At 42.3% G+C, this 10,152-nt stretch overlaps 2 protein-coding genes across 2 annotated transcripts; both read right to left on the reverse strand.

Moving 5' to 3' along the window:
• Positions 1-955: 955 nt before the first annotated feature.
• On the reverse strand, positions 956-1,585 carry LOC122055146 (LOB domain-containing protein 23-like). Its single transcript, XM_042616528.1, has one exon. The coding sequence runs from the start codon at positions 1,583-1,585 to the stop codon at positions 956-958; it is 630 nt and encodes a 209-aa protein (XP_042472462.1).
• Positions 1,586-4,263: 2,678 nt separating this feature from the next.
• Positions 4,264-5,069, reverse strand: LOC122055147 (glutathione S-transferase U17-like). The gene is made up of 2 exons (XM_042616529.1): positions 4,752-5,069; positions 4,264-4,647 (listed from the first exon to the last, which is right to left on the reverse strand). The coding sequence occupies exons 1-2, from the start codon at positions 5,067-5,069 to the stop codon at positions 4,264-4,266; spliced, it is 702 nt and encodes a 233-aa protein (XP_042472463.1).
• Between the last annotated feature and the right edge of the window lie 5,083 nt (positions 5,070-10,152).

A 10,152-nucleotide genomic window follows, 5' to 3' on the forward strand; every position in this document is an offset into this window, starting at 1 on the left:
TTACAAACAGCAAACAGTCGAGGTCGAGAAAGCGACTTGGTAAGTGCATCAGTCAACTGATCTTCAGCAGAAATATGAGTAACTCGTAGTTCGGAGGCAGGTTTGCAGAAATTGCTCATCCATAATCATTAGGTCATGTCTCACTATCCCTAGTTGGAAAAGAGACAAAGCTTCATTATGCTGCCCGTTTCTAGAATAGGCACACATAAGAGAAGTCCAAGCCAGCCGAAAGTTCTCTTCATGGACCAAACTCGTAAACATCTCCCGAGCATCATGAATCCTACCACATTTAGAACACATATCAAGTAAAGCAGCTTCAATCCAAGCACTCAATTTGCAGCCAGATTTAATCAAGAAAGCATGAATCTGCTCACTCTTCTTCATATCAGTGACCAAGGCACAAGCGTTCATAGCACTAGTCAGCGTAAAATCTGAAATCTCCAAGCCATTTAGCAACATCAACTGAAAATTTTCTAGACCTCGAGAACCTTCTCTATTATGACATAAACCAGCTAAAAGAGCATTATAAGTCACACAATTCCTGCATTTGATCAAAAACCTGAACAGCAGATTCAACTAAACCAAATTCCATAAACGCATTAAGCATCCCAGTCCAAGATACATCATCTTTTGTAGGCATTTTCTCGAAGACATCAGCCACACCTTCTATAGAACCGAACTGAGTGTAGAACGAAACCAAAGCATTTCCTACACTTCAATTCAGATTTTAACTAACACAGGCAATAGAAGACTAATTGCTAATTGGCTTTTCTCAAACTGCATGCTATTAGTGAATAAAGAAGGAATCAATCTCCATAAACAATCACAAATAACAAGAATAAATCAATCAATCAATCAATTAATCACAACGAATGTATACAACAGTCACAGAGTACATAACGAACAAAATAATAATCAAATGGTAAAATCAGCCAACGCTCCGTCAGTCATGTCATCATCTCCTCTGCTTCTTCTGGTCATTCTCCGGAAGATCCTGGCAACGGCGCTTGAGATTGCCGGTAGTAGTAGGTGGAATGATTATTTCACCGTTTCCGGCGATGACAGTGCCCAAAGCGGGCGTAGGAGAAGGGAGGAGCGACCGTCGGAGGTGGTCGAGATGAGCGGCTCTTCGCTCGATCAGACTGTGCAAATGGAGGATGATGTCGAGACATCCCGTGTCCGAACTGGCGGCGTGGACCTCTGACTCGTAAATCATGGTCGCCATGGCGACGGCGCGTTGACGGGGGAGGAGGGGCTCCAGGATCTTCTTCATCTTGCTGACGCCGAACAGACGGTGAGCCTTTTGGAACCTACTTTCGTCTGCCGCAGGGAAAAACGGGGCGAGAAGGCAGTCGCCGTTGCACTTCTGGCGACGGAATCTACAAGCGGCGCAGGCTTTGGACGACACAGATTCGTAGAAGGAGGAATACGGCGAATGATCATCCACATCGGTGGTTGTCGTTGGGAAGGAAGGCAACGACGACAAAGGCGGAGGCGGCGTTGAAACGGGAAGCGGCAGCGGCGGATGAACAGGAATAGGTGGAGAAGGGGGGCGATAGGCGGCCTCGTAAACCCTTGAATCCATATCCCTCCTTTCTGCTTCTTCTGGCGCCGAAAGATGGAAGAGCGGCAAAGTGAGTGGAGACGGAGAATGGCGGAAGACATTGGATGCGTTGATTTATATACAGAAGGGTTTCTCAATGTGTTGATTTAATTTAATTAATTAGGTCAGTCAATCCCGTGTTTTCCGCCACTTTCTTCGTTTTTTATTTTTAAAAGTATTTTTTTAATATCCAAAGTACCGTTAAATTCTCAAAACGAATTTATTATAATTTTTAGGTAAAATTTATTAAGGATGAGATTAGTATTTTATACTAGTGATTGCGCGGTTGTGTGGGCTATGCTCTTTATATACGTGAACTAGGCCCCATATATCAAGTAGGGCAATACATGATCTATAAAAATGGTTTTAATTTTTTTAGGATTGTCCTAATTTTATTTTTGTAATGAGTAAAGATTCTAATATTTTTATAATTTTATACACCTTCAGGGAGACTTATAAAAAATATAAATTGAGGTGGGCAATTGCCCCATAAAAGTTATACGTGACTCCCTAGTTACGTGTATAATATAATACATGAACGCTTGCGGATTAAATATTAAACTGATAAGAAGCCAAAAAAATCGCGCCAGACTCATACAATAGTACAATGCTAAGGTAACAATCGAGAATCTCAACAACAAGTTAATGTAACAAACTCCTCCTTATAAAAAAATTAATTTAATATCATACTTTATTTTAGTAAAAAAATCAAGAAAAATATACTTTATAATATTGTCGTATCTCTGCTCACAGTATTGTCAATTCTAATATTTGAGACTAAATTCTCAATAATATGTCACAGTTGAGTCTCAAACTCTAGATCTCGGATTGATTAATGAGAAAAATTTTCAATAATATACAAGTCTTCCCCTGTTCCGTCGTTGTCCTCCTTCCCCTGCTCCGACAGCCGCCGATATCATCTTCCCCCTCGTAGCGGTGAGCCATCACCTACCTCTCCTTTCCCTCTTCTCTCGACGGCGGATACTGCAGGCGGCCTCACGCGGGCAGCTGCGTTTTGGCTACCGCTAGGGGCGGGGTAGGAGCTAGGTTTTGCGCTAACATCGCAAGGAGGAGGGGGGTGTCGCCTCCTTCGGTCTCCAGGCCGATGTCATTAAGGTCGCATGCAGGGAAAAGTCCTCCTCTCACGCTCCTCTTTCCTTATCGCTCCTCGCTGAGGTCGATAGCCTACCTTTTTGGCCATCTCCATTGAGAGAGTTGTCTCCTGACGCCGCTAGCCAGGGCGCCAGCTACACCACACTAGCATCGCCTCCTCTACACACACGATGTCGTCCCTGCTGCCCCCCATTGCCTTGCCGACAAGTGTCACACTTCGCAGCCTCCTTGGTTGGCACCCTCCGCACGTTAGCGGCCCAAGGGTCGACAATCCACTTGCTGGATCAGCCATTGTGCTGACGTGGTGTTGTTGCTGGGGTCGGGTCTCTATGCCGATATGGTGTTTCGGCTTTCGCGCTGCTACTATGGATCCGAAAGCCATTATTATGTGTTGCGTTTCGGCCTTCTCATCGTTGTGGGTATTATTCGGCATGCGAGCTGCTACTTTGTCCCGGCCTGTGCGCCGATATTATATCCCGGCCTACGTGTCGAGGTCGCGTCCTATTTTGTTCCACTGTGTCTGGCTCCGTGTCATCAGATCCAACCCTCCAACCTTATCAAAGTCATCTACTCTTCCCGGTCACGACAACTAGAGCAGTGTCCCGTTCGAGGGTGCCCCCTCCCCCTAGGGCCAGGGTACGTTACTGTACTCATCTTGTATTTATTTCGTTGTTCTACTATTATTCGACTACTTATGTATTCATGGGACCCGCCTCGAGCATCAAGGTACCAGAGACCGGGTCAACTCGGTCGCTGATTACAAGTACTGTTGACTAGAGGACTTCTGACGACTTGGTCAACATAAAAAACAGCTTACCATCTATGCCATGGAAATACGGTCAACATTCCAGTCATATCATTCCGACAGTTCCATCTTTTCATATTTCGGACAGAATCATATATAAATGTCAGATTATACACCTTCCATTATAAATTGACCCTTAAAAAACAAAAAAGTATCTTGTTAATAATTTTAATAGCTAGTGACTTATTTCCGTTTAAAATATTGGCTAAGATCTAAACTATAATATCATCGTGGAAATCAATGAAAAAAAAGAAAATTTTAAGTTTTTAATAGTTTAGGAAATTGAAATAGAATTTAATTTAAAAATAATATATTTTTTTAAAAAAAATAAATTTAATTTAATTTATTTATTTGAATTAAAGAAGGTTAAAGTACCAAATGAAAATGTAAAAAATTCAAAAGATAATGATAAGATTATTCGACCATACAAATTTAATTAATTGGATAAAAATTTTATTAACACAAATTGACAGTAAAAATCTTGCTAATAAGACCAACAGTAGTGGCAATGTTTCATCTGCATGCATTGCACATATAATGAAAACTTTTGCGTCGATTAATTTTCGTAGTCGTGCTGAAAAAAAAAACTAAATATCTAAACTCTTAACAAAATAGAACAATAAAGATCCCAAATATTAAATGGTTCGAATACAGAAAATTCAAACAGACACAATTTTCATTTCAAATTAAAAGGGGCACACCTTTAATTTGCCTTATTATTCTAACCGGTCAGTGTTAATAATTAATTCGTTGCGTCGGCGGCTGCCTTCATCCGCATTGCGCGAATCATCTTAAAGAACTCGACCACCTTCCCGCTCTCCGGCATCACCTCCTTCACCGCCTCGTGCGCGCGGAAACTCACCACCCACCCGTGTAGTGCCGGCATCGTCGCCTCCTCCAGCAGCTCCAAGCTCAGCACCTCCTCCATCGCCTCGATCCAAACAACAAAGCACCCGAGCATGACGTCGAGGAACCCGACTTGATCGCCGCCGAAGAAAGCTTTCCCTTCGCTCAGCTTCACGAAGGCCTCCTCCAGAAGCCGAAGCCCTGCGCGGAACTGCTCCACCGCCTCCGCCTTGGCTTCCTCTGTCTCAGCCTTTCCTATGGCGACCAACGACGGGAACAACTGCATAGCGCGCGTACGTACAACAAAATCAATATCAATTTCGCATGCGGACAAAATACAAGAGTAGATCAAATTCACGGCATGCAAAATATAATCGAAAAAACCTTGTCGTCGACGTAGAAGGTCCAGAAGCGGTGGAGAGCGCGGTGGTAGGCGTCAGCCGGGAGGATGGCGCCGTAGCCGGACTCCGGCCAGACCTGGTCGATGTACTCCACGATGACGGCCGACTCGCAGATGGGGCGGTCGTGGTGGATGAGGACGGGAATCTTCTTGTAGACGGGATTCGACTTGAGGAGCAACTCGCTCTTCTCGCCCAACTTCTCTGGCAGCAACTCGTACTCCACCTTCTTCAGGCTCAGAGCAATCATCGTTCGTAGCACGAAGGGACTTATCGGTGAGCCGATGAGCTTCACGGCCGCCATTAATAACTTTTACTGGATATCGATCTCCCAATGCCTCGGAAGGAAGATTAATGGTTGTGGGTGAGTCGATGAAATTAGGGAGATTGTGGTGGGTGTCTGAGTTATATAGTCGCCGATCGTATGACTGGTTTGCAGTCGGCGGCTGTGCGACGTCAGCCAATCCCGTGTTTTCCGCCACTTTTCCCCCGTTTTTTATTTTTAAAAGTATTTTTTTAATATCCAAAGTACCGTTAAATTCTCAAAACGAATTTATTATAATTTTTAGGTAAAATTTATTAAGGACGAGATCAGTATTTTATAGTAGTGATTGTGCGCGCACGCGTTGTTGTGTGAGTTATGCTCCTTATATGTGAATTAGGCCTCATATATTAAGTGGGGGACCTATAAGAAATAATTTTAATTTTTTTTAGGATTATCTTTAATTTTTTGTTTTTAATGAGGAAAGACTCTAATATTTTTATAATTTTATACACCTATAGGGATACTTATAAAAAATATAAATTGAGGTGGGGCAACTGCCCCATAAAAGTTATACGTGATTCCCTAGTTGCGTGTATAATATAATATATACATGAACGCGTGCGGGTTAGATATTAAACTAATAAGAAGCCAAAAAGGTCACGTCAGACTCATACAATAGTACAATGCTCGAAAATCTCAACAACAAGTTAATGTAATATACTCCTCCTTATAAAAAATTAATTTAATAACATACTTTATTTTAGTAAAAAAGCCAAGAAAAATATAGTTTATAATATTGTTGTATTTCTACTCACAGTATTGTCAATTCTAAGATTTGAGACTAAAGAAAAATCTAAATTGTCAATAATATGCCGTAGTTGAGTCTCGAACTCTAGATCTCGGATTGATTAATGAGAAAAATTTCTAATAATATGCCAAGTCTTCCCCTGCTCCGCCGTTGCCTCCTTCCCCTACTCCGACATGTCGCTGATGTCATCTTCCCCCTCGTAGCGGTGAGCCATCACCTACCTCTCCTTTCCCTCTTCTCTCGATGGCGGATATTGCAGGGGACCTCACGCCGGGTAGCTACGTTTTGGCAGGAGGATTTGCACCGGCATCGCAAGGAGGAGGGGGTTGTCGCCTCCTTCGGGCTCCAGGCCGATGTCGCTAAGGTCGCACGCAGGGAGAAGTCCTCCTCTCACGCTCCTCTTTCCTCACCGCTCCTCGCCGAGGCCGACAACCCGCCTTTCCAGTCATCTCCGCCAAGAGAGCAGTCTCCCGACGTCGCTGGCCAGGACGCCAGCTACACCACACTAGCATCGCCTCCTCTTCACACACGACGTCTTCCCTGCTGCCCCCGTTGCGTTGCCGACAAGTGCCACACTTCGCAGCCTCCTTGGTCGGCACCCTCCGCGCGTTGGCGGCCCAGGGGTCGGCAATCCACTTGTTGGATCAGCCCTTGTGCTGACGTGGTGTTGTTGCTGGGGTCGAGTCTCTGTGCCGATATGGTGTTTCGACTTTCGCACTACTACTATCGGATCCGGGAGCCATTATTATGTGTTGCGTTTCGACCTTCGCATCGTTGTGGGTATTATTCAGCCTGCGAGCAACTATTTTGTTCCGGCCTGTGCGCCGATATTATATCTCAACCTGCGTGTCGAGGTCGCATCCGATTTTGTTCCACTGCGTCCGGCTCCGCGTCGTCAGATCTAGCCCTCCAACCTGATCAGAGTCATCTACTCTTCCGGGTCACGACAACTAGAGCAGTGTCCCGTCCGAGGGCGCCCCCCCCCCCCTCGCGGGGCTAGTGTACGTCACTATACTCATCTTATATTTATTTCGTTGTTCTACTATTATTCGGCTACTTATGTATTCATGGGACCCGCCTCGAGCATCAGGGGACCAGAGATCGGGGCAACCCGATTGCTGGTTGCAAGTACTGTTTACTAGAGGACTTCTAACGACTTAATCAACATAAAAAACAGCTCACCATCTGGGCCATGGAGATGCGGTCAACATTCCAGCCACGTCATTCTGATAGTCATATTTATATATATATATATATATGTCAGATTATACATACACCTTATAATAAGTTGACCTTTTTTTTTAAAAAAAAAAAAGATATCCTATTAATAATTTTAATAAGTAGTGACTTATTTCCGTTTAAAATATTGGCTAAGATCTAAACTATAATATCATCGTGGAAATCAATGAAAAAAAATAGGAAATTTTAAGTTTTTAATAGTTTGGGAAATTGAAATAGAATTTAATTTAAAATAGTATTTAAAAAAAAATAAATTTAATTTATTTATTTGAATTCAACAAGGTTAAAGTACCAAATGAAAATGTAAAAAATTCAAAAGATAATGATAAAATTATTCGACCATACAAATTTAATTAATTGGATAAATTTTTTATTAACACAAATTGACAGTAAAAATCTTGCTAATAAGACCAACAGTAGTGGCAATGTTTCATCTGCATCCATTGCATATAATGAAAACTTTTGCGTCGATTAATTTTCGTAGTCGTGCTCGTGCGGAAAAAAAACTAAATATCTAAAACTCTTAACAAAATAGAACAATAAAGATCCCAAATATTAAATGGTATTTGTGTTGTGCAGGTTTGTAGGATACACATTTGATTCAGGTTGATGGCTTCGGGTTCGGTGAAGGATGGAGCATCTGAGGGACCGTGGACAAGGCAGCGAGGACAAGGGCTGAGGGATGCGACTTCGAGATATACGTGAAGGACGACATTGGGATGAGCCGCCGGCTTGGGTGCATCCGAGGGACGAGAGCCAAGAGGAAGTAGGCTTGAAGGCAAGAGGTCAAGGTTGCAAAGAAGCGTCAAGTGAGTCATAAGGGTGAGGGTCCGAGTGCTGAGAGATTGTACTCGGGGTAAAATCCTAGGTTTAGGATTTACTGTAGAAATACGGTAGCAATTACTTTATCATCACTGTAGCAGTTACTGTAGCAGTCGACTGGTAAAAACAGTAGTCAACTGATGTAGTCGACTGGGCAGTCGATTGGGAGCGAACAGAATGCTTCTGTTCATTTGACCAGTGTAGAGCAGTCGACTGCTAGTTTTAGCTGTCGACTGGTATCGAGCCGTTGGGATGTAACGATTGAATTTCCACAGAGAGCGGTCGATTGATAGTTTTAGCAGTTGACTGGTAGGCGAGGTTTCTAACCCGTGGCCTATATAACCAAGGCTTGGGAGCTTGATTATAGTTTACGAAATTAGTGGTGGTAAACCCTAATTAGTAGTCTACTAGTTTCAAGAGTCTTGGTTGGTGTTGTGGTGAGGTTTCTCCACCCACAAGGACCGACTTGAGATAGCCGGAGTTTGTCGGGGGCTAATCCACCGACGGATAGAGATCGTCCACCTCAAGGACACGTCGTGGAGTAGTCCGAACCACGTTAAATGATTGTGTAGCTTGGTTTGATTTCTTTCTTGTCTTTAGCTTTCTTTATATTTATATTAGTTTATATTTCCGCTGCGCAAACTAACAAGTGTAGGAAGTGAGTATTTGGGGGTGTCGTCTATCCAACCCCTCTTCAAGCCGGCCACCGGTCCCCTACAAAAAGCACCGCAGGTGTGGTAATCGGAAGAAGCAAATCTGTCAAAAGTGACTTAATCCATTGGATCTCAGATGCCACAGAGGCAATGGCGCGATATTCAACCTCAGTCGAAGAGCACGCAATAGTGCTTTGTTTGGAAGATGAATCAGGAGTATTTGTGAGAGATAACCGGCGAGTGATGTCGTCAGCGGCAACCATTGTAGAAGGCGATCGATGGGTATTCTTTTAGAGCAAAATCCACAAGTGGGATCAACGAAACAACGATTTGTTGAACTTTGCCTTTGATGAAAGAAGACAACAACTCGAAGGAGACGAGATGTTGTTGTTTGAAGGCTGGAATCTGACTTGTGATCGGAATAAGTGCAGCAGAGAGAGAAGGGTGCATTTTGGTGGCTGCATATGGTGGAGCAGATGCAGAAAATCTGCTATTGAACAAAACTTGGGAAAAAAACTTACTATTTGGCCTATCAGAAGATGACTAAAACAATACTCATGAAGGAAAGATCGCTATAATGTGGCTGCTGCTTAAAAAAAAAAACAAACAAAGGAGAGGAGTAAGAGAAGGATGAAATTTGATGTCTTTAAACTTAAGAAAAAAGATAATAATATTGGTCTTGCTATAAGAAAAAAAAACAAGAAGAGAAAGAGAACAGAGGAGGAATTGAACCTTGTTATTAATGGACCTTTTGAAAAAAGAAAATAAAATTATTATACGGTGGAAAAGAGGAAGTCATAAAAGAGAATTTTTTTTAGGACAAAAAAAAAACATAAGAAAGGAAAATAGGGAAGAAAGCTAAAGAGATCACAGAAGCGGCCGGACAGAAAGCCCATGAAAAGGCGACACCGATGAAGGAGGTGTCACAGGATGGACTTGAACCCGTGAAGGAGAAAGCGAAGGAAGTGGTGGAGTTGCTAAATTTGTAGGGAAATGGGGTTGGTGATACAAGGACGTCGGCGGCGGAGGGACAACAAGATTTTTTTTTTTTGACGGCGATAAGGCCGATGGTGGGCTGCCTTTGGACGATGACGCCTCCTTTGGCCGCAGCAATAAGTGAACAGTAGAAAAGACGCGACAACGGCGAATCCTGTTGGCGTCAACGGCAGAGAAAGGAGAAGAAAGCTTGGGTTTTTTTTTTTTTTGAACCGTGAGAAAAGGAAACGCGGAAGAGAGGAGAAAAAGAAAGAAAAAAAAATTAAAAAAAAATTGCTGTTAAGCTTATCGCTCTGATACCATATTGACGATAGAATTCACACACATATTATTAATGATAGCATATGGTATATATAAATACCATTACAAGTAAAAATAGAAAAATACATAAATTAAGAAAACAATAAGTATTTTCTAATAATAATTATTCTCTAATAATTAGAAACAAATAACTATTTTCTAATAGTAATTATTCCCTAATAATTAGAAAATAAATAATTATTTACTTATAATAATTATTTCTTAATAATATATACAGACTAATTAAAAATTCTGAATATATCATTTTAGTAAGTGACCCATATATCGCTTTAGATCAAATGAG

Source organism: Zingiber officinale, chromosome 3B, assembly GCF_018446385.1.
Source record: "Zingiber officinale cultivar Zhangliang chromosome 3B, Zo_v1.1, whole genome shotgun sequence".
NCBI classification, from domain to species: domain Eukaryota; kingdom Viridiplantae; phylum Streptophyta; class Magnoliopsida; order Zingiberales; family Zingiberaceae; genus Zingiber; species Zingiber officinale.